This window comes from Cebus imitator, unplaced genomic scaffold, assembly GCF_001604975.1.
Source record: "Cebus imitator isolate Cc_AM_T3 unplaced genomic scaffold, Cebus_imitator-1.0 Scaffold827, whole genome shotgun sequence".
Classification (NCBI taxonomy): Eukaryota; Metazoa; Chordata; class Mammalia; order Primates; family Cebidae; genus Cebus; species Cebus imitator.
Genome location: NW_016108142.1, coordinates 234,900 through 262,544, shown reverse-complemented (window position 1 = coordinate 262,544; position 27,645 = coordinate 234,900). Strand labels below are relative to the sequence as shown.

The following is a 27,645-nucleotide window of genomic DNA, read 5'->3' as shown; positions in this document are numbered from 1 at the left end:
GGGGTTTCACCATATTGACCAGGATGGTCTCGATCTCTTGACCTCGTGATCCACCCGCCTCGGCCTCCCAAAGTGCTGGGATTACAGGCGTGAGCCACCGCGCCCGGCCCTTTAACACATTTCTTTAGGGATTTCTTTGGATGAATTATTAGCAAAATTTGGTATATAATCCTTACAATTTCAAAATCAGACCTTAAAGTCATGCATAATCTTTTCTCTAGTACACTTTGATTCATAAGTTTTAATTTTTATTTACAATGGTATCAACTATTTGAATTTTTAGATTATGAAAGCAATATATGATCATTTAAATAATTTAATTTGAATAGAAATAATATGAAGCAAGATTGTCCAACCTTCGGCCCCACAGGAAGGCTTTGAATATAGCTTAACATAAATTTGTAAACTCTTTTTTTTTTAAACAGAGTCTTGCTCTGTCACCCACACTGGAGTGCAGTGGCACAATCTTGGCTCACTGCAACGTCCACCTCCCAGGTTGAAGTGATTCTTCTGCCTCAGCCTCCTGAGTAGCTGGTGTGTACTACAGGCACACACCACCATGCCTGGCCAATTTTTTGTATTTTTAGTAGAAATAGGGTTTCACCATGTTGACCAGGCTGGTCTCAAACTCCTGAACTCAAGTGATCCACCCACCTTGGCCTCGCAAAGTGTTGTTGTTTTTTTTTTTTTTTTTAACTCATCAGTTATAGTTAGTGTTAGTGTATTTTATGCATGGCCCAAGATAATTCTTCTTACAGTGTGGCCCAGGGAAGCCAAAAGATTGGACACTCCTGATACAAAGTAAATGTAAAAGCCCCCTTCTTACTCTGTAAACTAATGCCACTGACTAGCATTAATAACCCGTGATAAGTTTTTTGGGTAGCCTTTTAGACAGACATTTTCTGTGTGTGTGTGTATACATATGTGTGTATATATACAATGTGTATATTATATATATATATTTCTGTTTGTATATACAAAATTATATATAATTCTGACATATAATCCATATAATATATAGTATATAATTATAGAGTTCTTATATATTATGAGTATATTACATATTTTATAATATATAAAGATGTATATATTTTATAATATATATATATTTTAATATGTTACATATATATAATTGTTTATATACAGAAATACACACACACGCACACACACACACACACAGAGAAATAAATTGCTTTTTCCACCTAGCAGGTTTTGGACTCATTTCTGTATGTATAGAATGGTCCATTTTATGGATAGACTGTAGTTGATTTAATTGGATCCTTATTGATGGCCATTTAGATTGCTATCAGAATTCTAATATTAAAAACAATACTCAGCATTCTTGAACCTAATTCTGTGTATGTTTGTATATGTGTGTATTTCTAAAAATAGAATTTATTTCTTTGAGGATATTTAACGTTTTGATAGTGCCTATATCCTCCCAAATTATTATTTCACTTATACTCCAAGAGGCTACATGAGAGTACTTGTTTCTGTACAACCTCACCAACAGCAGGTATACCCAGAATTTTTTTAAATGTATGTCAGTTTGATGGGTGAAAATTGGTACTGTGCTTTTATTAATTAACAAAAAAATTTGTATTTTTTTGTGAACATGTTTGCCTATATGCCTATTTTACAAAGAATTCTTTGTAAATTAAATAGTACTTTGTTATAAGTGTTTCCGTCTCCCACCCCCATATATTGCTTTTTGTTTTCTAGGTTATGTCTTGCACTTACAAAGTCTTTATATAGTTTAAGATTATTCCAAAATAATTTTTCTTTACCTGTTTTTTTTTGTTTTGTTTTTTTTCCCCCTAGTTCCTAAGTATATTCCAAGGTTCTTTCTCTTTTAATTTCCAGTTTCACCACTTGAGGGAGTTTTTATGTGAAAGTTGAAATTGAATGTGGGTGAACAAAAGCACTGAATATTAGCTGTCCATGGGCTCTTAGAATTTTTAGTAGAAAGCTGTCCACAGATGAAATACTTTGATCCAGAAATATTAAAGCGAGATTTCTTCTTTCATCTAGAATTATTTTCAATGCTCCAAACTAGTAATAAATGGGGGAAGAGATTGTGTTTTTCCTATTAAGATGATACAAATTTGCCATCATAGTAGTTTTCTACATACCTTCATGTGTGGAATATAGGCTTGGGATATTTATTGGCACACTGAAGGCAAAATTTTTTTCATAAACACACACATAATACATGTATCCATATACACACATGTATAGTTTCGTGCCATCAAACTCCTTGATCATTGCCATGCATCAAAAATTGAACTCGAAATACAAGACACACAAAAAAAGGTGAAGATTTCCATTTCTGCTGGCATTGGATCCAAAGATTTTAAGTCTTTAAGTGTCTGAATCTGAAGATGGAATCTGGTTTCTTGGATCATCCTGGATTATCATTTTCTGCTTCTAAACATTCTTGAATGGCTCTTGAATGGCCTGTAGATACCCAAGATATTTATCTTCCTAAATAATGTGCATGCCAAAATGTTCTTTACTTCTAGAATTTTCTAAGAGATTTAAATTTTCTTTCAATTGGTTTTCTGTAATACTTAAAATATTGAATATTCCAATTAATCTCTCTTTAACTGTAAATTTCAAACCCTGGACAGAGCCTTTGTATTTTCTACATTTTATGTCTGGATTTAAGATTTATTTTATTCCAGCAAAAATAACGTGTATAAATATGACTTGTTATCTTAAATAGGCCTTTTGTACTAATTTTCCTAATAGATAGATATAGATAATGTATAAGTTTTTAATCTTCCACTTGCACATCTAGAAAGTGCTTATTTTTATCATTTTGGTGGAATGGCAAAATATTATGAGATTTACATTTGCTTTCTTTTTGTGAGTACCTATGTTTATAACTTTTTTCCAAGTTATATATAGGTATTTATTTTATTAGAGTAGTTAGGCACATATACTCCTCCCCTACAGGTTCCACCATTATCAACATCCTACATCAGATTAGATACAGTTGTTATAATCAGTGAACCTATGTTGCCACAAGGTCCATAGTTTACATTAGGGTTCACTCTTAATGTCGAATGTACATTCTGTGATTTCTGACAAATGTATAATGATATGTATCTATCATAGTACCATACAGAATGGTTTCACCGCTCTAAAAGTTATCTGTGCTCTGCCTATTTATTCTTCCCTCCTCACAGTGTATAATTTTTGTACTTACCAAGTTTGAACTTTACTACAGATGACTTCGAATATTAGTTATTTAAAGAAATAGAATTAAAAGAGATAAAATAGGACTACATCTAATGACACAAAGTAATTGCTGAAAATTGTAGGAGATAACATGGCTCAATGGTAGAAGTATTGGAGAGAGAAAAATTTTTTTAATGAAAATTAGATACTTGTAGTATGAGTTTATACTAAGTAATGTGCCACTTCACATCCATCAAGTCTGTTATGTAGCCCCTTATTTGTCTTACTCTTTGTATCTACAATATTTCATTCAACATTTGACAAAAATAAGAATTTTGTAATTGTGCATGTATGCATGAAAGATGAATTTAGATACTTAAGTGAGTAGAAGCCCTACTTTTGTGGTTCTGATTGCACATCCTTTACTGCTGGGATCAAATATAGGCTTATGGAGCTCAGCTGTTAGACCTCTAGCCTCCCTGCTTCACTTGCTTTCAAGGAAATGACCAAAGAAAACTTGGTATGTTATTTTAGATTATGAAATGCTATTATAATAAATGTATGGTTTAGTTAAGTCTGCTAAACATCGTCATTTTTGAATAAGTGTCAGCTCTCTTTATGTACCTTACCGTAGTTTTAAACTATTGTTTGTGTCTTATTTAGGATGCTGCAGCTGATTCAGAGTAGGCTACAAGAAGAGCATTCACTTCAAGATGTGATATTTAAAAGTGCTTTTAAAAGTGCATCAACAGCTCTTCCACCAAGGTGAAATCTGTATTTTAAATGTACAGCTATTTATTATGAATTTATTTTGACATAATTAAAACTAAAGTGTTGGTTTATTTTTCTGAAACACTTTTCTTAGAAAGTGAAAATAGAATCATTCTGTACTCTAAAGATGACTTTTGCTCTCAAATTTATAGCCTGTGATTTTGATCAGTATCATCACACGTATATTATTTCATTTGCATTTAATTTTCTTTTTTATGTGTGGTATATCTCCCTATAAAATTCTATTAAGTTTTAAGAAAAATTAGTTTCACTATTATGAGGATATATAAACTTTGGTTAGAAATTTAGTTTTATTTCACTTTTTTTTTTCAAGGCTATATATTTTTTTTTTTTAATTTTTTTTATTTTAAAGATTATAGGCCAGGCATGGTGGCTCATGCCTGTAATCCCAGCACTGTGGGAGGCCAAGGCAGGTGAATCATTTGAGGTCAGGAGTTCGAGACCAGCATGATCAACATGGTGAAAACCGCGTCTCTACTAAAAATACAAAAAAATTAACCAGGCGTGGTGATGCACACCTGTAGTCCCAGCTACTTGGGAGGCTGAGACAGGAGAATTGCTTGAATCCAGGAGGCAGAGGTTGCAGTGAGCCAAGTTTGCGCCATTGCATTCCAGCCAGGTCTACAGAGTGAGACTCTATAGCCAAAAAAAAAAAAAAAAAAAAAAAAAAAAAAAAAAAAAAAAAAAAAAAAAAAAAAAAAAAAAAAAAAAAGACTGGTGGATATTCAGAAATGCTGTAATCATAAACATAACAATTTAAATTTTAAAATACAGAAGAGTTTATATTTGCTTAGGAAGAAAATGTCATTGTCTCTTTGAACTTAGGTGGCATGCCTTTCCTTTACTTCAGTCATATTTCTACCCTTCCTCCCTGTCACCACTACAGTGGCAGATATAAATGAAGAAAGCATATCTTTTGGACTCATTTTTTTGTTTTAGTTTTTCTTCTGTTGCTGAACTAAGTCTTCTGGTTAGAGTTGAAGAACCATGGACTTTTAAATTTATGTAAATTTAATAGATATTAAATAAGTATTTTTTCCCATTTTATACATGTGTAATTTTTATAGATGTCTAGACTTCAGGAAACTGCTATTCTATTTTTGACATTTAGAATATTACCTGAAAAATGATCATTAGGGATTTTTTTTTCTCTACACAGTTTTCTCATTATAAAATGGTAACCATATTGAATATGCTTTAAATAATATACCTTGTTTTAACAGGGAAGATGATTCATCACAGTCTCCAGATGCATGCAGAATTCATGGTCATCTGTATGTCAATAAAGTAGCCGGGAATTTTCACATAACAGTGGGCAAGTATGTTGTTTTCACTTACTGAAAATACTTTGTAATATTAAACAAGACAGCATAGAAGCTTCCCTCAGTTTTCTGGGAAATTTAGTGTATATTAAAACTACAACAGGTGCTTTGTACAGCTAAATGGAGTTAAGTTCTAGACTCAGATTATTCTAATGGGCTTTTCATGTACACGAATATCTCTTAGAGCATTTGAAAGTCACGCAAAACTTGGGATGATTCTTTTTTGTGTGAGATGACCAATGTCATTGCAGGATGCCTTGTTTCTGTGGCAGTTGTCCAGTAAATGCCAATAGCAACCCCTCCCCAATAATTCTGATAACTCAAAATGCCTCTCTTCACTCGCCAGAACAACTTTTCATCCACTGAAAATCACTTAGACTAGTTTCCTTTCTGATAGAGTAGAAAATATCCCAGGAAAGAAATAAGTAAATTCTGAGTATCCACCCTCCCTATGCAGAGTTTTAACAAGTGTTAAGATAACTACAGTCATCTGTACTAGGGTGATTTAATTTGATTTTTAACTTTTAATTTTTTGAAGAGGATGCTCACTTATGCTATTATTTCATAAAATGAATATACCTGTTAACAAAATAAAGAAGGAGGTTTTATTTAAAACAGCTCTCTATTCCTCTCAGAGTAATATCCTGGGTTGTGAGAGAGATCATCCAAGTAAAATATATAGGTTGAGCATCCCTTATCTGAAAATCTGACATTTGAAATGCTCCAAATTTGGAGCATTCAAAATACTCCAAATTTGAGCATTGTCAACATGGTGCCCGAAGGAAATGCTTGAGAGTGTTTCAGATTTCAGATTTTCAGGTTAGGGAGGCCTACGTGGCAAATAAAATGTACATATTCCAAAATCCAAAATTTGAAACTTCTGATCCCAAGCATCTTGGATAAGGGATATTCAATGTGTAGTATTGTAATTTGTTTATTCAGAAAAATTTCCCTGAATTTGTTTGAAAATAATAGTAGGAACACTGTTAGACTGATGATATGAATGGAGCTAGGAATAATTTATGACAGTAGACTTTCTTTTTAGTAATAAGCTTGAGGTAATATACTTCACTGTGAACACAGGAGAATTTACCAGACCAAACTGCCAATTATTCCAGTGCATAAAGAAATGCTTTATTGAGCAAAGTTTTAGTATACTTTGTGTTAAATGTTAGTTAATACGTTTTCCTAATGATTGTATTGCTTTTTTTTTTTTTTTTAAGTGCCTCGTGTTTTGCTAGGTACCATATCGAAAAAATTAAACAATGTTTAGACCTACCAGGGCATATTCTGCAACTTGACAGTGGTGACAGTTAATTGGTTATAAATAAAGAAGGATCTTTTATTGAGAGTTTTTGTTTTCAATTTTTTAGTTAATTGCTAGAATTGGTAACTAGGTAAAGCAGGATTGTGGTAAAGGAGATCTTCAAGGTGATTTTTTTCATTATTTTAACCAGAAACAGGGAAGGATAATACTTACTTGTAGAGGTATAAAGTTAAAAGAACAGGTTAAATTTGAAATGTAACAGTGCATAACAGAACAAAGGCTTATTGCAGGGGTAGACAAACTATAGCTTATATACCAGATTCAGCCTACTACCTGTTTTTGTATAGTTCATGAGCTAAGAAGGGTTTTTATGTTTTTATTTTGTTTTATTTTATTTATTTATTTATTTTTGTGACAGTCTCGCTCTGTTGCCTAGTCTGGAGTGCAGTGGTGTGATCTGGGCTCACTGCAACCTCTGCCTTCTGGGTTTAAACAATTTTCCTGCCTCAGCCTCCCGAGTAGCTGTGATTACAGGCAGCCCACCACCACGCCTGGCTAACTTTTGTCTTTTTAGTAGAGACGGGGTTTCACCATGTTGGCCAGGCTGGTCTCAAACTGCTGATCTCAAGTGATCCTCCTGTCTTAGCCTCTCAAAGTGCTGGGATTACAGGCGGGAGCCACCTTGCTGAGCCACGGTTTTTACATGTGTAAATTTTTGAAAATAAATCAGAAGGGGAATAATGTAATACATGAGAAATATATGAAATTTAAGTTTGTGTCCAAAAATAGTTTTATTGGCATACAGCCATGCTCATTTGTTTATATATGGCTGTTTTTGTATTACAATCCCACAGCTGAGTAATTCTGGTAGAAACTATATTACTCCCTCATTACTGTGTACTTAGATGTACTATCAATTACAGTGATGCAGTTAGTAGTTGACAGCATTAAAAGTGCCATGTGTATTCTTGTACTGCAACATTTTATTTATTTATTGTATTACTATGTTAAAGAAAATAGGGACTCCAAATTTTGCATTTTTAAAGAACAGTGGAGTATGGATTATTTGATCAAATTTGGCTGCAGAAGATCCTGCTTATTAAGCAATGACACTATTTAATTTTGCCAAAAAGAGTACAGTGTATGTTGATAGTACCAGATTGAGCATTCATCACAATATTGCCAACCTATAAAAAAGCAACGGTCAGAAAAATTAGAAAATTTAAATTGAAATATCCAGAAACTATAGAATTTTATCATAAAAAGTGAAAATGAAGCTGTGGTCTTTAAGTACCTCATTGTTTACCAACATCCATGTATTGATAAATCTAAGAAACAATGTTTGACTGCAAAAGCTAAAGCAGTGAATCCAGAGAAAACAAATTTGCTTTAGACAATTAGATGATTAGCCTTCTTCAAGAAAAGTATTCCAGTAGATGAGGACATTGAGAGCAGTATCTAATAGTCAGTTAAAAAACAAGCCAGGAGGCTGGATGCGGTGGGTCACATCTGTAATCCCCCCACTTCGGGAGACAGAGATGGGTGGATCACAAGGTCCAGAGATCAAGACCATTTTGGCCAACATGGTGAAACCCCTGTCTACTAAAAATACAAAAATTAGCTGGGCGTGGTGGCGTGCACCTATCGTCTCAGCTACTTGGAGGCTGAGACAGGAGAATCACTTGAACTCAGGAGGCACAGGTTGCAGTGAGCCCAGATCACATGACTGCACACCAGCCTGACAACAGCGTAAGACTCCGTCTCAAAAAATAATAAATAAAAAAAACAAAAAAAAAAAAAAAAAAAGCTAGGAGATTTTGAGTGATTTCCAAGCTCTTGATGAGTGGACAGATGTTACCAGACCTGCTTATTGTTTATTTGAGGAATCAATGCTGAATTTGAAGTGATTGAAGAATTAGAATCTATGAATAGCCTGCTTGCAGCAAAAACTATAGGCAAGAATATTTTTATAGAAGTTGAGAGAACACAATATCAGTGCAACCTAAAGTGTAATCTGGTAAGATGTGTTACAAATGTCTTACAACTGATGGTGGTGTGTGGAGCGGAAAATAGCCTACTTGGATGCATTTCAAATCTTGTGAAAATGTAATGTGTTTAATGCCTATTGTTATCCATTGTATCATCAGTAGTACTTTGCAGAAAATATTTGAATTTATTATGCATTTTAAACTGGTGTGCCAATGGTAAACTTTATTTGCCCTTATGGACCTAAATATTGTCATTTCCGTGGTTTTTTGTCGGAAATAAAAAACTGAATATTCCATCCTGCCCTACTACACAGCAGTTTGATGGCTTAACAGTAAATTTTTTGAGCTCAGGACCAAGATTGGAATATTTCTGAATGAGAAAATTTACATCAGCTACAATTTTTGAGCAGAGAATATGTTTGGAAATTTAAGTTTTATGCAGACTTAACAATGTTTAATTCATTAAACATTGTTCAAAAACAATGTTTAATGAATTTAGCCTAAAACCAATGCTTATCTATGAAATTTATATTGTAAAATTATTTCAATAACTAGTGATTTTGAGTGGTTTCTTTTACTTTTCATGGTTTGATAGCATTTGTTGTCAGAAGTTAAAGCAAGGATCTTGACTCTATTCTCATACTTTGATATATTTTCTGACCTCAAACTGTGTAGTTCCAGAACTTCAGACATTGATGCAAATAAAAAGGAAATCTCCATGTTTCAAATTCATTTAACTGTACAATTGAGGAAATTTTGCTTTAACTTAGATTGGAAGTTATTAATCTGCAATATAATGACATGTTTTTAAAGGTAAATAAGTATGAGGAGAAGAATCCACTAGAATTCTATAAATGTCTTTCAAGCAATGAATATGCTCAACTTGTACTTGTGAATTAATATTTTCAAAGATGAAACACTTAAAATTTCATTGTAGATCATCATTATCAGATAAAGATTTATGGTCCGTTTTGAAAACAGGAAACACTAATTCTAAATCCCAGTTTAACAAAATGTAATCTCCCTGCAAAACAGTTCTACTACAAAAAAAAAAAAAGCACTCAGTTATTACTATTATATCAATGAAAAGTTTGTGAAAATTGCTTTTTCTCATTATGTAACTACATAATACACTGATTTTGCATCTTGGCCCACAACCCCTAAAGTATTTACTATCCAGGTCTTTACCAAAAATGTTTGCCAACCCCCAAGTAGTTTAGTGCATTGCTGAAATGAGTAGACGTGTCTGCTCAATCATAGGCCAAATGCATTCTTATGTTATTTTGTACTAAGAAAAATTATATAGCTTAAGGAAGATTCACTTTCTGATTTTAATTAATTATATGCATAAATGGTATTACTTTAATATTTTTTCCTCCTTTCAGGGCAATTCCACATCCTCGCGGTCATGCACATTTGGCAGCACTAGTCAACCATGACTGTAAGTAGTTTCTGACTTTTTTTCAGTAAAGATGTACTTGAAGAAAATACTTTGTCTAATACCTTTTTTAAAAAGTGCAGATGCAGTGTAGTTGAAAATGAGCTGTTCTGAAGACAGATATTCATCTAAAGCAAAAAATAAATTTTAAAATTGATTTAATCTGCATTTGTATTTGGTCATGGCTCAGAGTTGTTGAGGTTAGGGAGGAAAGCCTAGTGTACTTTATGTAACTTTGTACATATTTCTGCTAATTTTTGGGGATAATGAAAAGAATATATTTGCAGTTTATTTCCATTTGCATATTGAAATACGGATGTATAGACATGTGTAAAGTATTCATGATTGTCATAAGACTTACGTTTTTAAAGCCTACTTTAGAGGACAAAACAATCGCTTCTCGGCCTTTTGGCTAAGATCAAGTGTAGAGGACAAAACAAGTAATGGATTCCACAAAAAATTAGATTGGTCACATTTAGCAATAGTATGTATTAAAGATATATAAGATGAATTTTATTTGGCTGCATGGACATCATTCCAATTCTGACAATACAGTCCAGTTACTATATGATGATTTGGAAAAGGAGATAGATATTTTTGGCTTTTATTATTATAGTAATATTTTCTAGAAGTTAATTTGTATATAATTATAAAATTTGAGATACAGCATTTTGTCAGAATTTGTACCTTTAATTCATGTATATTTAAATTTATTTTTCTCAAAGTGAGGTGGCTTAAAATATTGTATTATTATCCCTGCATATTTTAAACATTTTCATTTGAGAATAGGTAAGGATGTAAACCAGCCTGTAGCATGTACTTTTGAATAATATCATTTCTCTGCTAAGTTATTTTTATTTTTTGCCTTTTAGCTTACAACTTTTCTCATAGAATAGATCATTTGTCTTTTGGAGAGCTTGTTCCAGCAATTATTAATCCTTTAGATGGAACTGAAAAAATTGCTATAGATCGTAAGTAATAATTACTGTTGGATTTTAGGTGTAGAAAATTGTGCTTAATATATATTTTTAATGTCTTCCTACCTGCTGTGTAAAGATAATCTTTAAGTGGTTAGTGAATGAGATATGTGTGGAGAGAATTTGTCCTAGTAGTGGATGAGATTTGAATGTTCAAAAATGAGCCATAGAACAGAATAAAGAAATTCAAATTAAAAGTTGAAGGAGTTAAAAGGCAGAAGGAGTAGAATTTAAACAGTAGAAATAGATGAAAGGTTAATACATTCATAGGGCATACTGCACTTTTTATATTCACCAAAGAATAAGAACAAAAGAAAAGTTCAACATTCTGAGACGAATAATTTTCTTTGTTTAGGTTCAGTTTTAAAATCATATTTATCATTTAAGAAACCTCTCTGGAGAATTTTACAAATATCAGAAACCTAGAGTTATTCTGGAATGAGTTGGTTATTAACATAGAAGGAGTACATTATAGCACAGATAACCTTTTTTAAATGTTCTTTTTAGCTTTCTGCTCCATTTAAAGTATCAAGTCTATCCAAACATGGAAATATTTTCTTAGTTTTTTAGCAAATTGTCTATTCTCATAGTTTCTGTGGGTTTTTGATTGCCTCTCTCTAAAATAGTCATATACCATGTTCTAGCTATTGGACATTTTAAGGACCTCTGAAGCTTATTTGGCTGGTAGGAATTCTATCCTTTGTAAAATTGTAATTAAGGATTTAGTTTTTTATTAGTTTAAGTAGATTTATTAATATTCTATTTAGATTTATTCATGTTCGTTACCTTTTAGCAGTGTTATAATCAGATATATTAAAGATGTTTAGAATTTAGAATACTGATTTACATTCATGAATATTTTATGTTCATTGGGAATGTTTCACTTCAGGAAACCTGAGTGTACTAAATTTAGAAATGTGTGGATAGAAACACTTTGAGATTTATAAGCTTTAGTCAGCATGATCTAATCTGTAATCTAAGCATATGTTCATTCTCCACTGAAATTCATTACATGTTGCCTGAGAGATGCTCATTTGGAAACATACTGGTCGAATGCTTTGTTTCAAGATGCTAAAATGAACTACACATTCTTGTACAGAAACTTTTCTAAATATAAACAAGTTAATTTTCAAAAAGCTGTTTTTAAGTATACTTCTTTCTAAATTCAGAGAAACTAAGGGGTATTTAGAGTCATATTCTGAAATGCCGTTAGGTGAGTATCACCAAAGCTTTAAAGCAGGTTGTATACTTTCCTACTTCATAATATATGTTTTATTGGGCTGCTTTTTCCAAATAAAAAAAAATCAAAGTTATATATCTGCCATGTCAGGTAACTATCCCTTTCCTGATGTTCTCCAAAAGTATTACAGAGGTTACTTAGCAATGAATATCTTTAATGCAGTGCAAATTTGGATAAACCAGATACTGTATCTGCCCCTCATAGAGCACACATTCCTATAAGGAATTAGATGTTTAGATAATAAGTGTTAGGACAAATGGCTATGAAGAAAATAAAGGAGATTGCCTGTGATATGAGAAAGGGCATGGAAGAGGCTGTGGTATTTGAAAAAAAAACTCTAGTGAAGTAAATAAATGAGCCAAGCAATGATCTTTTTGGACAGCATTGCAGGCAGCTTTATTATTAATGAAGCTTATGGAAATAAAACAACCTATATGTGCTTCCACAAACTGGATAACCTAACTGCATACTTCTCCTACCCTGCCAGCTTCTCAAATGGCAGGGATAGCTCACTTTCCTAATGGTAGAGAGGTGGATATATATGTCTTGAAGACAGAACTGTTTAAGAGAGAGAATGCCTATACTATCTAGTTGAGTGGCTTAGCCACACATGATTACTTTTTGCAGATGAATCATTCCTTCCATGAGAGAGAGAAGTGGAGAGGAAGGTCAAAGCTTTTGCTCTTTTTTGTTTGTTTGTTTGTTTGAGACAGTCTCACTTTGTCACCCAGGCTGGAGTGCAATGGCTCAATCTCGGCTCACTGCAACCTCCACCTCCTGAGTTCAAGCGATTCTCCTGCCTCAGCCTCCCGAGTAGCTGGGACTACAGGCACGTGCCACCACACCTGGCTAATCTTTTTTTTTCAGTAGAGATGGGGTTTCACTGTGTTAGCCAGGATGGTCTCGATCTCCTGAACTTGTGATACGCCTGCCTCGGCCTCCCAAAGTGCTGGGATTACAGGCATGAGCCACTGTGCCCAGCAGCTTTTACTCTTTTATGTACAAAGGGGTGCAAGCTTCTATTTAAATTTGGGAGAATTTTTTCTGCTTAAATTTAAGACCATGTTCCCCTTGAGTAAAATTGCCTGGGTTCAAGTTCTCACTCTGCCACTTAATAACCTGGACTTTGGCCTGTTTCTTAACATCCCTCTACTTGAGATGCTTCATCTCTAACAGAAAGAAAATAAAAAGATTTACTTGCTTATCTAGTTGAACCTATAGATAGGTGTGTCTAATTATAATTTTTCTAGAATTAAACCTAGAGAATTAACATGTTTTATGTGAATGGGTAATTGTTTACAATTAATTAGTAATTGATAATATACTGGTATTTAAAACTTGTGTCAAAGCTACAGATGTCTAATGACTTTATAAAAATGATCCTTTTGGCCAGGTACGGGCCTGTAATCTCAGCACTTTAAGTGGCCTAGGCGGATGGATCACCAGAGGTCAAGAGTTTGAGACCAGCCTAACTAACATGGAGAAACCCTGTCTCTAGTAAAAATACAAAATTAGCCAGGCATGGTGCACATGCCTGTAATCCCAGTTACTTGGGAGGCTGAGGCAGGAGAATCGCTTGAAACTGGGAGACAGGTTGTGGTGACCCGAGATGGTGCCATTGCACTCCAGAATGAGCAACCAGAGTGAAACTCCGTCTCAAAAAAAAAAAAGGTCCTTTTTATTACACGGTAACCACAGGCCATCATTGAGTAGTTTCTTTAGATACCTTCCTGCTGTAATATTGGTTTCTTTTATTTATTCAAAGGCTAGCTAATTTGATTTTGGTTTATTGTATATCTAAAGATACTAGCAGAAACTGAAAATGTGTCTTGTGGTGGTTATTCTCTTATAATTTTATGTTTAGTTTCTGTACTGTAAAGAAATGCTGGCTGGGCGCAGTGGCTCACACTTATAATCCCAGCACTTTGGGAGGCTGAGGCAGGAGGATCAGTTGAGCCCAGGAGTTTGAGACCAGCCTGGGCAACATGGCAAAACCCTGTCTCTACTAAAAATGAAAAAAATTACTGGGGCTTGGTGTTGTGCAGCATAGTTGCTGTGCAGGAGGCTGAGGTGGGAGGATTGCTGGAGCCCAGGAAGTTGAGGCTGCAGTGAGCTGTGATTGAGCCATTGCACTCCAGCCATGACAGAGTGAGACCCTATCTCAAAAAAAAAAAGGCTGCTTTTTCATGTTGATAAACAGATGATAATGATTATAAGGAATATTTAAGTCACTAGTTCATCTTTTTAAACATCTGTATTGCCCATCTTATGCTTATTGAGAACTTGTTTTGCCAAGTGTAAATAAATTGCTTTCATTGGTTTTTTCTTTTAAAATGTTTTATTTTTTTCTTAGATATTAAGTTGTATGTAACATTAAATTTGAAGTTAAATGTTTTTATTTTTTATTTTTTTGAGACAGGTTCTCGCTCTGTTGCCCAGGCTGGAGTGCAGTAGCACAATCATGGCTCACTGTAGCCTTGACTTCCTGGGCTCATGTGATCCTCCTACCTCAGCCTCCTGAGTAGCTGGGACCCAAAGGCATGTATCACTATGCCCAGCTAATTTTTAATTTTTTTTTTTGTAGTAATAGGGTCTGGCTCTCTTGACCAGACTGGTCTCAAACTCCTGGACTCAAGCAATCCCTCCCTCCTCAGCCTCCCAGAGTGCTGAGATTACAGGTGTGAGCACCACATCCAGCTAAATTTCAGGTTAAATGTATTTAATAGAAAAATATATTTGGCTGTAGTTTTGTTGCTACTGAATTGATAAAAAGTTTTGTTTTTATTCTAGACAACCAGATGTTCCAATATTTTATTACAGTTGTGCCAACAAAACTACATACATATAAAATATCAGCAGACACCCATCAGTTTTCTGTGACAGAGAGGGTAAGTTGAGTCCACCTGCTAAAATGATTTGGTGGTTTTTTTTAAAAAAAGCATTTTAAAGTCTCCTGCCTACAGAATAAGGTGGCGTTTTACTTGGTGTCTTCCCCCATTTAAAAATTTGTGAAAGTTTTGAAATGAATTCAAATTTTGTTTTAAATCAATAATGTCAGAAATTAGTTTTAATATATTCTAGAGCAATAAAAGTAGATGTTATAAAATCTGAAATGTTTTCTGTTGCATTAAGACTTAAAATTGTTAAACTGTGATGACATTAATTATTTTATTCTTAATGTCTTAATTTTGTAATATGTTTTCTCATAAATTGATATAAGCAGTTCCTAATCTGGCAGCAGATTCTTTGAATTCTATGTTATTTATTAATAAATGTACTGCCTTCTCTGGGAATACATGGTTATTATGGATTAGATAGTAAATTTAGAGGGTTTGCTTTCCTAAATTAATGCTTTGTATTCATCCGATTGAGATGAAGAATATTCCACTACCTCAGGGTGGTGTTATCTTGTAAATAGATACTGACAATGGTGAGCAAAGTGTTGCAATTGGACAGTTTCATAGAATTCTCATCTACTTTGGGATTATGTTTTCTTATTTTTTTGTTTGAATGGTGAATATTCAAATACTTCTATTCAGAAGAGTTCTAAGGTGAAATTTAAGTGCTTTAAAAAATGTTGCTTTCCTTTATATGGTGTTTTCTTTTACTAGCCTTATAACTCATGATGACCATGCCCTCAATAATTGTGGAATTTTTTTTTGTTCTTAGATTAGGTATTGAAGTTTTTAGGGGTGAAGTGTCATGTGTCTATACCTTTTAACTTGGTTTGGGGGATAATACAAGCCCATATAACTTCATATATATGTATAGGTATGTGTGTATATACACTCACACAAAGAAACTAGGTAAAGTTTACACATGAACATACTGTGCTTTTCAACATTTCTTTAAGGAGTGGGGCGATTCCATTTCTTACCTTTAAGATTGGCAAACACCTGAAAGACAGTACATAGAGCTGACAAGGCTTTGGGGAAAACAGGCAAACATGTAGTGCTTCGGGAATGCAAAATGGCATAATCTTTGTGGAAGGTAGTTTGGCAGTATCTGCAAAAGGACATATGCATTTACCCTTTGAGCCAGCAATCTCACTTTTAGAAATCTATTCTAGAGATACAGTGGCCAAAAATGTGTGTTTCAGGCTATTCATCGCATTGTTATATGTAATAGTAGAAGATTAAAAACAATCCAGATGCTTCATTACACAATGGATGAAGAGGCAATTGTTAAAAATCAAATGAGAATGATCTCTATGTACTAACATGAAATTATGTCTAGGATATATTTTTAAAATAACAAAAGCAAATATATATATATATATATATATATTAGAATCCCATGGCTTTGACCGTCGAAGGATGTGTTTATACTGATAGGGTAACTAAAATAGTTTATTAACTTAAAAAAGAGTGGAGTAACTGGAAATGGTAAAGTGCAGGATGGGGGTTGGGAGGGAGAGGGCTGACATTCATTAGTTCTGGAATCCAAAGTGAATCATTATTTGTCTTTCATTATATAGATGCCCTTATCCCTAAAACAGCTTCTACACTTAGAGGTAGTGACAAATATATTTATAACTCAGCATGATATTGAGCATTTTAGAGCTTTAAGACACAGTCATTATCAGAAACCTGATCAATATGGCTTATAAGGCTGTATTGTGCTAGTAATAGAAAAAGGGTTTTGTAATGCCCTACATAAAACTGTTTTAATTTCCCTCGGTAGTAGTTAGGCTCATTATTTGTGTTCCTAAAGCTTCCAGTTTAGTTATAGCATGAGGAACATGCCATATATTTGTAAGCTCTTGAGCTCAGTAGAAAACTTGTATCTAAGGTGACCTTTTTGAGAAAATAAGAAAGAATGATTCTGCTCTTTTGATAGTTTCAAAAGCTAACCATAAAAAGAATACAAAATAATTTGTCTCTGAAGAGCTTAGTCTGGTAGGACAGTTCATAAAGAAATGTGGATGTCCTTTTACAGTAGGGTTGCAGGGCTTAATATTGAATGTATGTAAGTAACCAGATGACATGAATTCTGTTTCTCTCTTCCTCCTATCTCTCCCCTACCTTTTAGGAACGTATCATTAACCATGCTGCAGGCAGCCATGGAGTCTCTGGGATATTTATGAAATATGATCTCAGTTCTCTTATGGTGACAGTTACTGAGGAGCATATGCCATTCTGGCAGTTTTTTGTAAGACTCTGTGGTATTGTTGGAGGAATCTTTTCAACAACAGGTTAACAACCATTTCTTTTTTGTCTAATAATTTCTAAAAGTGTTGCTTACATTTAAGATGCTGCTTCTTTAAGGGGCAAGAAATACATATTTTCATGTTTCGATATTTAAGTAGCTTTTTCTTTAATATGTAATTACCTAACTCCAAAATTATATTGACCAACCAGTAAACATAACTAATTTCATTGTTTTCAGTGATGTAAGGTAGATTATATAATGGTGAGTTAGAGATCCTGGGTGTTAACGTCAGATTGAATTAGAATTGAATGCAAGTTCTGCCATTTACTTAGTGGTATCCTGGAAGAGATCACTTACCTTTTTTGAGGTTTTCAAGTCAGTAAAAATAGCAATAATAATATCTAATTTGCAAGTGTGCTATAGGATTAAATATGAAAATGCCTAGAAGGCATTTAAGGTATTTTTAACTGTACAGTATGTAAAATCATGTGTTATAGTACTTTGAATTATGCAATACATGGAACTAGGTTTTTAATCAGTAATGTGTTTATGATTTTATCCTGAGATCCTAGAATTCACTAAGATTATTTGTTGAATTGTAATGATGAAAATTGGGAGTTAAGTATAATAGAAAAAAGAAGAAATAATTATTTCTTCACCTTCAGTCCCTATTCAGTATTAGATGGAGCTGGGTAGTTTATTATACTTAGAATCATATTTTTAAATGAATGAATAGCTTTTCTTAGGGAATTTTTCGTTAGTGCTTCATTTAAATCTATTTAAATTTTTGTTGTTGATATTTATTTTCCAAAATTGTATCAGTGTGTAAAAATCTTGAAAAGATTGTGTTCAGGCCAGGTGCAGTGGCTCACACCTATAATCCCAACACTTTGGGAGGCCAAGGCTGGCATATCAACTTGAGGCCAGGAGTTCCAGATCAGCCTGGCCAACATGGTGAAACCCCATGTCTACTGAAAATATAAAAAATTAACCAGGTGTAGTGGTACACGCCTGTAATCCCAGCTACTTGGGAGGCTGAGGCACAAGAATTGCTTGAGCTGGGAGGTGGAGGTTGCAGTGAGCCAAGATTGCAACACTGCACTCCAGCCTGGGCAACAGAGCAAGACTCTGTCTNAAAAAAAAAAAAAAAAAAACCCACAAAAGATTGATTGTACTCAGATCATGAATTATATGGCCTTGTGATTTTTTTAAAAAAGAAATCCATTTGTTTTAATATCTGTCCTGATTATTTTTAACCGTGGAAGTGAATAATGCAAACTGCCTTGTTTTCTTCCGTAATCTATTCCAGTATATTTATTCTTAAATAGAAGTTTAGGAAATAATTTATTAAAAGCATAAACTTATTATTTATTACAGGCATGTTACATGGAATTGGAAAATTTATAGTTGAAATAATTTGCTGTCGTTTCAGACTTGGATCCTATAAACCTGTCAATTCTGTAAGTGGTATAGTATACACAGTGCCGATCTGTAAATCTTAGAATCATTGTTGGGTCTATGGGCCAGGCATGGTGGCTCACACCGGTAATTCCAGCACTTTGGGAGGCCAAGGCGGGAGGATCACTTGAGCCCGGGAGTTCGAGACCAGCCAAGGCAACATAGTGAGAGCCCCATTTCTATAAAAGGTAGAAAAAAATTAGCTGGACAACGTGGTGCAAACCTGTAGTCCCAGCTACTTGGGAGGCTGAGGTGGGAGGATCACTTGAGCCCAGGAAGTTGAGGTTGCATTGAGCTGTGGTCACACCACTGCATTCCAGTCTGGGTGACAGAGCCAGACCCTTCCTCAAAAAAACCCAGATACATAGATAGGGTGATAGTAGCTTTTGGTGACTAGAAAGGATTGTCCAAAATAAAACTTTGTGTTTAGAGGAAAGAATGTAAGGAATAAAACTAATTCTTTGGTTTTTTCCCTCTCTTTCTCCTTAGGTTCCCTTTGAGGATGGCCACACAGACAACCACTTACCTCTTTTAGAAAATAATACACATTAACACCTCCCAAGTGAAGGAGAAAAACTTTTTGCCTGAGACATAAAACCTTTTTTTAATAATAAAATATTGTGCAATATATTCAAAGAAAAGAAAACACAAATAAGCAGGAAACATACTTGTTTTAAAAAAGAAAAAAAAAGGAAAAAAAGAACCCCAAACTGAAATTCTTATATTTGTTGTGTCTGTTACAAATGTCATAGAAGAAATAATGCAGCTAAACAGTGAAGAAGCCCAACTGGAGTGTTGCTTTGAAGATGACGCCTTCTTAAATTTTCACACAAAATGAGCAGTATCGAAATCAGACTTGGATTCTTGGTGATAAAAAGCCTGAAGGAAATAAGTGAAACCACATCTATCTATAGAAAAAAAAAAAAAAGTTGAGAAGTGCAAATGTTTGCATCCTTTTGTTTTTAAAAGATATGATATCAGAATAAAATGTGGAAAACATATGGAAAACTAGTCTAGACTTTAAAGAATTGTGATCAGGTCAAAATAAAAACAGGGACTAGTCCCTATGTTATAGCCATATTAATGTTAAGCCATATTGAGAAGACCATTTATCCACTAACTTGGTCTAAAAAAGTAACTGCTTTTCTTTGGACTCTGGTTATTGACTTTTTTAACTGATGAAGGTAGAGTCTTAGAAGATCAAGGTCAGTTCTTACAGGCGCAGGTATGTAGGTGTTATGTAACAGAGGTGTCATTCACAAATGGTATAGTAGTCTCTTACACAGGGAAAAGAAAGCACATTTTTTAAAAAGATGCCAAGTTTCCAAATCTAATCATTATATTATTGGTATATTTTGGGGGACATAGGGTGAGTTATTTAAAAGATCCACTACTGATAGTGAAAATTATCAGCTTGTAAAACATTAAGTAAGAGAAAAATAGAATATTTTATACATGTGGTAAGTGGGGAACAGGGTAACTTTTAAATGAAAGTGTAAGGCAAACTTTAAGCACAAGATATATCAGATCTGAGAGGTGCCATATTAATGTTCATTAAACTGTAAAACTGGATTATGAAAGAAGTATTTGCATTCAGAGTGTCCTGAATATGAATGATTCTGTATTAGATTGTTTTCTAACTTTCTTAACTATTTAAGGGTTGGTTCTAAATCTTCAGAATATAAAAGATTAAAAGTAGAGGGAGCTATCATACAGGTACTATTAAAAGCTGTATTTGGAGTATGTATGCCAGTATCAGTTTTCCTTTTGTAATACTGAATGATGGTAGAAGAATCATCAACCAATCCCCAAAGTTGAAATCATTTAGAGAAATGGGAAAACAAAATTCCAGGTAAATAACAAGACTGGAAGACTAAGTTACAGTTTTTCAAATGGATTTATTTTAAAGACAAAGTTATAAAAACAGGATGAACAATATAATGGGGAAAAGGAGAAATAGTGATGGGTCTATTTTGCATTAAAATTTATGCAGAATGACATTCTGCAGAAAATAAGCATCATTTTAAAAAATGATAATCGTTAACAGCCATGAAGTTAACTGATGAAAGTAGATGATACACTTTGAAAGATTTTGAATCCAGAAAATTCTAAATAGTAAATGAAGCTTCTCTAGGTTTTGATTTTTTTTTTCCTTCAGATTATTTCCAACAAAGTTGGGCTATAAACTAACGAAACATCTGTCAACAGGAATTTTAACAGGAAAGAATTAGAATTTTAGACTGTCCTTTAAGTATCCTTGTGAGAAAATTCAATCGAGTTTTGTTTTTTTTCTAAATGGGAGGGAAAACAATATTGATTTAGGATTATTTTAGAACAGTTAAGTATCTTTAAAAAGGATTTAAAAAATTCTTTTGATACTTATGATTTTTGTTTTCATATTTTCCAAATACCATATTAAAATTTTAATTTTAATGAGATCTCCATATTAAAATTTTAATGAGAATTTATTTAAAGCAAAATTCTGCTTTGCCATTGATTTACATTTTAAAGGTTGAAGGCTTCCATCTGAAACTCCGCAAATAGAGTCAGATTTTTGGCAATGGAAGTATTAAAATTCCAGCCAGCCATTTGGATGATGAAGTTTACCTGCCTATTAGGATTTGTTAGGAGTTTTTGGCCTCACCAACTGTTTTCTATTGCAGAGAGCACTTTATTCACCTGCCTATTGTGCAGCTTTCCCTCTGCGTGGAGGTGCCTCCAGCCAGGATACCCTACTTTATTACCCAATTCTCCTTTTCATTTTACAAGAGTATTCGTAATATCTATATGTATGTAGTATTCCAGATACATATGTAAAAGTCTGAGACCTCAAACTATATGAAATGGATTTTTTAAAAGTTACAGTTTGCATACATTGGCCTATAAAGAAGAGTAAATATTTAGGTGAATAATTCCCTTCTTCGGTATTTGTACACTTCAGACTACCTCTTAGGAAAAGCTTAACTTAGTATTACAAAATTACCTTTATTATTATTTTTTTTTTTTTTAGAAAGAGATGGGGCCTCTCGCTGTTGCCCAGGCTAAAGTGCAGTGGTGCGATCATAACTCACCGCATCCTGGAACTCATGGGTTAAAGCAATCCTCCTGCCTCAATCTGCTGAGTAGGTAGGACTACAGGCATGCACCAACAAACCTGGCTAGTTCTTTTTCATTTATATAGGTAGAGTCTTTCTGTGTTGCCCAGGCCGGACTCCAACTCCTGGACTCAAGTAATCCTCCCACCTTAGGCTGCTGCATTGCTGGGATTATAGGCATGAGCTACACTGCACCTGGTACTCAAATTACTTCTAGTTCTCAACTTAGATGATTAATATCACACTTTTCTCATATACATTTTATGATAGCATTGAATTTTTATAATTAAAAGTTTACTAATGCAAACAGGATTTACAGTCTTTAATACAATCTTAATTTTGGAATCCATAAAGGGATGACTAAGACCTAATTTTTTAACACTGTAAGAGAGATACACTGTGCATTCTATGTCCGGAGTTAGTAATTCAAGTACCAAAAAGTAATTTAATATGAAACTCCTTCAAAATTCAGAGTTTACACTTGAGTTCAAGATGCATATTTTTGATTGTTTAAAAGTTACTTAAACCTGAGCCTTAGGACCTTTAAAATTGCAGCATGTTTTTTAACCTAGTGTGTCTCCTGTTTTGAACTCTAGCTAACCTTCAGCAAGCCAAGGTGGTAGCTCTTTTCAACACTATCAAAATAGGTCACCAGTCATTTACTACCTTATAGTAAAATGTCTGAATCTATGCCCCTGTATCCCCCATATTGTGATGCAATCAAAGCATAGTTTTTTTCCACTTTCTGGAATATTTTTTTTTACTGATGAAGCCACTTCGCATTTAAGAGTAGAATGCAGACTGCCTTGGATTTTTTTTTTTTTTTGTCTTGAGAGAAAAGAGAACATAAAATATTTAGTGTTGCAAGCACAAACATTTGGACGCAACAAATGACAAATTATAAAGCATTTTTTTTTGTCTTTTTAATCCTAGGAGAAAATCCAAATGTATCCCCAAATAAGCCTCAGTTCCCATATTTAAACTTTTTTTCTCATAGGAAAACTACAGGAATTTTAAAATATCACTTTGTTACATTTGCTTTTTTTCTATATGGCACTAAATTGCTATATGATACAGGGTTTATTTTATATTTCTCAAAGATGAAAAAGTGATGAAAATTGAGTAGTTAATTCAAAATTACGTGTATAAGCCTGTGAACACGTAATTTCAAGCAGTGAAACATTTAAATAGTTTTGGCAAGTCCAAATATTTTATGTGGAGTTAGGTTAATTTTTCCAAATATATCTCGTTTATACTATTTTAATAATCTTAAGGAAAACTATTAAGGACAAGAAAGCATGAGGAAAAGTATACATTAATGAAAGCTACATACTAAAGCAGACCTTCAACAACAGCTCATAACTAATAAATGCTTTGTATTTTGTTTTCAAGCAGTTATGCAAATCAATTTGATGACTTCTTGTACTGTAGTTTACTGTCTTTAAGGTATTTTTCTGGAATTGACCCAAACTGCCATATCACATTTCCTGTCACTTTTGCAGTTCCAGGTTGGAATCAGTATTTGAAATAAAGTAGGGACAAGTCTAAAATATGTGTGTATCAGAAAAGGTGTTTGTGGCTACTTAAGTTTCTCTTGCCACAGTAGTATCTCCCTTTGCAGGGCACTACTGTCTCTCAAACCAGTTGCATCTGAAAACCAGCAATTGCTAGTCATAATTTTTTTAAAAATAGTTTTTAAGTGACCTAGGCAGTGAGCATTTTTCACACCTTTATGTGGGCATTTGAGAATCATTACTTCTTACTAGAGGCAGTTGCTTATGTTCCCAGACATTATTAGAATAGCAGTTGCTTATGTTCCCAGACAATATCAGAATCTAGAAAAGTAGCCATGTGGAAATTTACAAGTGACTCTTGTGAACTTGGAAAATTATTGATGTTTTTGGAAACTAGGCTGATCACTTTATGTTTATTGTAAGATAGCACGCTATTTGGGCATTATTAGACCAGTCTTTTTCTTGAGATACTAAGTTAATTAAATGAGGTGTTAAATGGAAGTAATGATGTTAGTTGAAAACTGCAATTGTTTTTCTGAATTGTGTGCCCATTTGCCTCAACTTTTTCTAGTATTAGTTGCCTCAGGCAATGATTCTTCAACTCTGTAATACTTGATACTGTATCAGGTATCTTGTGGGTGTAGAATATAGGGATTGCCAAAACTTCTTTTGAAGCAAAGGTACCTTATCTTTGTACTTTCCATCCTCGTTTTCCCTGAAGTAGAAGGTTCTTTCCCATTGCTTTGTTTATATTAGGCATTCAAATAATTGCTAATTTGTCTTGATGTGAAATTTACTACCTCAGAGTAAATGCTAGAGATTGTCTTTCATACAGATACCTGCTTTTCCTGCCCAATTATCACAAGAGAACTTTGTGTCATTTCTTTGATGCCACAAATAGAATACTCGTGTCAAAATAACCTTATTAATGGTGTTAGAAAAAGAAGTATTATATACCTATATGTTAATTTATATTCATCTGATAGTTATTCCTGTGGTATGATTTGGTGGAAAGAGTTCTTTGGAAGTGATTTCCTTTTTCCAGGGTGTGGTGCATTGGGTGTAAAGGAGAGAGAAGTGCTGCAATAGTCAGCAGTTAAAGACACAACACTAGAACAGGGGAAGAATTTTAATTCAAATTTTTATTTAATCAAAAGTCAAAATGTGAATACTTGATTCGTGGAGTTATTGAATTGGTGAAACATACAATCAAAAGTGAATTCTTAGAACTATATGTTTTAATCCAATTCCACTGAGCTATATCTTGATTTCATATTTTTGCCATATCTGTAGCTTGTATCTTACTTGATATAACTTGAAAGTATCATAGACATCTCACACTAAGGATCACCAGGTGTTTAGTTTCAGAGCCAGGTTATCTGCTATGAAAAGTAGTTCCCAGAATTTAAATGAGATTGGGGAAGATATTGCCCAGAAGAGTTCCTCCAAAATGCCCTTTATATGGACTTCAGGAGAATCTCAAGTAATACTGGGCTAGATACTGACCTAAGGCCTCATACACTTTAAATACCTCAATGTGCCTTTCTGAATATTACCCAGTTATTCCAGAAAGTGAGCATAAATATAACTGCCATTCTTTGTTAATATTTTATGCCTGTGTTGTTTTCAACTAGTTGTGTAGTGACTAATTTTAGTTGTTTAGGTCCTAAATACTATATATAAATAATATTCCATGTTTTTAACATGAAGAAATGCTGCAATCCAACATATACTCATCTCTCAAGTATGAGAAAAGTTGGAGTAGCAGTTACATGATTACTATAGGAATTGGGGAATATATATAGTTTTTACTAATTAGTTTGCATTATACACAAAATATTTTTAAGAAAACAACCTATTTTCTAGACTTAGAGTCACTTAGTGAAGTCTATTCACTTTTCCGCTGTGCGTTGTACAGTTAACATTGTGCAACTGGAATGATCAAGATACTAGTAAATCCTTTGGTGATCACATAAGTGTAATCTTCCCCACTTTATACAAGAAGACTAAAGCTACCGTTTAAAAGTTTATTTGAAATTTTGTTTTGCTCAGTGGCAAAGATCAAATGGGACCATCCCTCTCCCTGTTAACCACTCTAACTGAGGCCTGAGTGGAAAAAGCTTAAATATAAAGAGTTTGACCACTTTGAGGAGAAGGGGACTCTTGAAAGAAGGTTACCAGGAAAATTGGGGTTTAAAAAGACTTAGAAATAATAGTTGTCAAATTCAAATTTCGGAAGCTATTAATTTTGACTTAAAAGCATAATACACTAGAGTCCTCAATGCAAGTGTGCTTAATCCATCACTCTGTACATATTTATTTACACTTCTTGTTCCTTTTTAAGTCTAAGAAGTAAATATAGTTAAGAAAAATGTTAAGTATGAACCTGCTTTTCTAATTCCCCCACCCCTCAACCAGGTCTCCAAGGTTTAACATGGAAAGGAAAGAGAGACATTTTCAGTGAGGAATTATTTTTCTTACTGCATTTTTTAGGACACTGAGACCATTCTTCTTCTACTCATCTTGATTTTAAATTGTTCTGTTGGGTACCCCAGAATGGTTCCAAGGTTAGTACTGTTTGAGCTCATTTCAGCTTCTGCCATGCATCTTTCCATATTTACTGAGTTTAAATGAATCTTCTCAGGGAGAAAAAAAAGCTAAATATAGAAAAGTGGGAGTACTTTCATTTTAATACGCAAGGGCATAAAATAGAATGTTAGGAAACAATGTGGGTTTGTTTTCCCTAAAATATATATGATTATGGGCTAGTTTACAACTTTCCTTCTCTCACTGAAATAAAAATATATAGTTAAGGAATAGGGACAAATACATGACAGCATATGTGACATCTGACAATTTGGGCATATTCCTTGCTACTTTCTAATCTTGAGAATCACAGTTTGCTGTTTTAGAGGTATCTGAGAGGTTCCAGATAAAAGCGATGACAACATGTTCTTAAACCTTGAGCGTGCTGGATGCCCTAAAGTAGGAGAGGAATTTATAACAGAAGCTTACAATGAAGAACCAGACATTCCGAGCCATCTGAGATCTTGCAATGAGAAGGCGCCAGGCGATAAGGAAGAGGGCAGTATTAAAGAGGTAGTGAATATTTCGGAGCCTAGGGAACAGACAGACATAACCAAAATTAAAATTACCAGATAGCCAACCACGTTATCGGAAGATAAATATGTGTTTTCCTGGCTAAGACTGGCCAGTATCTATGAAGTGCTCAGAGTATGTGGCATAACTTGGCCTTTTGGTTTTTGCATCTCATTTCTACAGCATTCTTGCTGAACAGTCAGATTTCTACCATATTTCCCTAACTACTTTCTCTTGCAGCTCTCTCTATTTGAAGCTATTTACAAGCATGACTAGCATAATCTTGTAAATATACTTTGATCATGTTAGCACATCATAAATCTTCACTGGTTCTTGTTCATTAAAAGGTAAATTCTAAAGTTCTTAGCTTGCTATTCAAGGTTCTTTCTTCCTGTTTTGCAAGCTACTTTTCCATCCTTACCATCTCTGCACTACAGATCCCCTGCTTCTACCAGGATTATACCAGAGTGCTAGAAGTCTTTGTCCCTCAGGAATCATGACCAAAAGAAATTTAAGAAAGTTGAAAAAACTGAAGAGTGACTTTTTTTCTAGGTTAAATACCATAATTAGGTCCCTGCCTGTTGGGTATTTATATCCCATTATGACAGAGTGTGGTAGTAGAAACAAACTTGAGTTCAAATCTGGCGCCTAGACTTACTGTGCATTACCATGGACAAGTTATTTGCTGTGTTTAAACCTAAATATCTGTTTGATAAAAATGGGATAACAAAAGTAATACCTGTTTCATAGAGGTGTGGTAAAGTCTAAATGAAACTTTGTTACAGGGCAGAGTATAGAGTACAGGACCTGTCATGTAGTAAATGCTCAAGAAATGTTCATTATTCTTCTCTGCACAAATGGTATGTCTGGTATAAAATTGGATGCACAGTAGGTGCTCAATAAATATTAGCTGACTGATTATACTTACCTTTTTAAGTGTTGCTTTGCTTCTGGAATCCCAGCCATATCCTCTTTCAACAAGTATTTTTTAACTCCCAAAACATAATTTTCAATGTATTCCAACCAGTTCAACTGGCGCACATCAAAGTTGAATACCTGAGAGACAAGAGACATGATAGATTGCCAGAACCGCAGTGCCAGACAGTCACTTTGTCCACTTG

The 27,645-nt window shown here is 33.9% G+C and overlaps 2 protein-coding genes across 8 annotated transcripts in view; one reads left to right on the top strand and one right to left on the bottom strand.

Moving 5' to 3' along the window:
- The window catches only part of ERGIC2 (ERGIC and golgi 2), a 62,034-nt gene extending 39,816 nt beyond the window's left edge, over nt 1-22,218 (top strand). For 4 of the 7 annotated variants that reach the window (XM_017520380.2, XM_017520377.2, XM_037735528.1 and 1 more), the window contains 8 exons: nt 3,847-3,948; nt 5,199-5,294; nt 9,938-9,993; nt 10,863-10,961; nt 14,998-15,095; nt 17,239-17,401; nt 18,736-18,818; nt 19,306-19,777. In XM_017520380.2, the coding sequence (XP_017375869.1) occupies nt 3,847-3,948; nt 5,199-5,294; nt 9,938-9,993; nt 10,863-10,961; nt 14,998-15,095; nt 17,239-17,401; nt 18,736-18,818; nt 19,306-19,368 (760 nt within the window). In that variant the 3' untranslated portion in view covers nt 19,369-19,777. Of the gene's footprint in view, nt 1-3,846; nt 3,949-5,198; nt 5,295-9,937; nt 9,994-10,862; nt 10,962-14,997; nt 15,096-17,238; nt 17,402-18,735; nt 18,819-19,305 lie in introns of all 7 variants that reach the window. The other 3 variants (XM_037735529.1, XM_017520376.2, XM_017520378.1) reach the window with 3 other exon arrangements.
- Nucleotides 22,219-26,090: 3,872 nt separating this feature from the next.
- FAR2 (fatty acyl-CoA reductase 2) overlaps nt 26,091-27,645 on the bottom strand; it is a 154,416-nt gene continuing 152,861 nt past the window's right edge. The window contains exons 11-12 of the mRNA XM_017520375.2: nt 27,453-27,580; nt 26,091-26,543 (exon numbers count right to left, since the gene is read on the bottom strand). Of these exons, the coding sequence (XP_017375864.1) occupies nt 26,381-26,543; nt 27,453-27,580 (291 nt within the window). The 3' untranslated portion in view covers nt 26,091-26,380. The remainder of the gene's footprint in view (nt 26,544-27,452; nt 27,581-27,645) is intronic.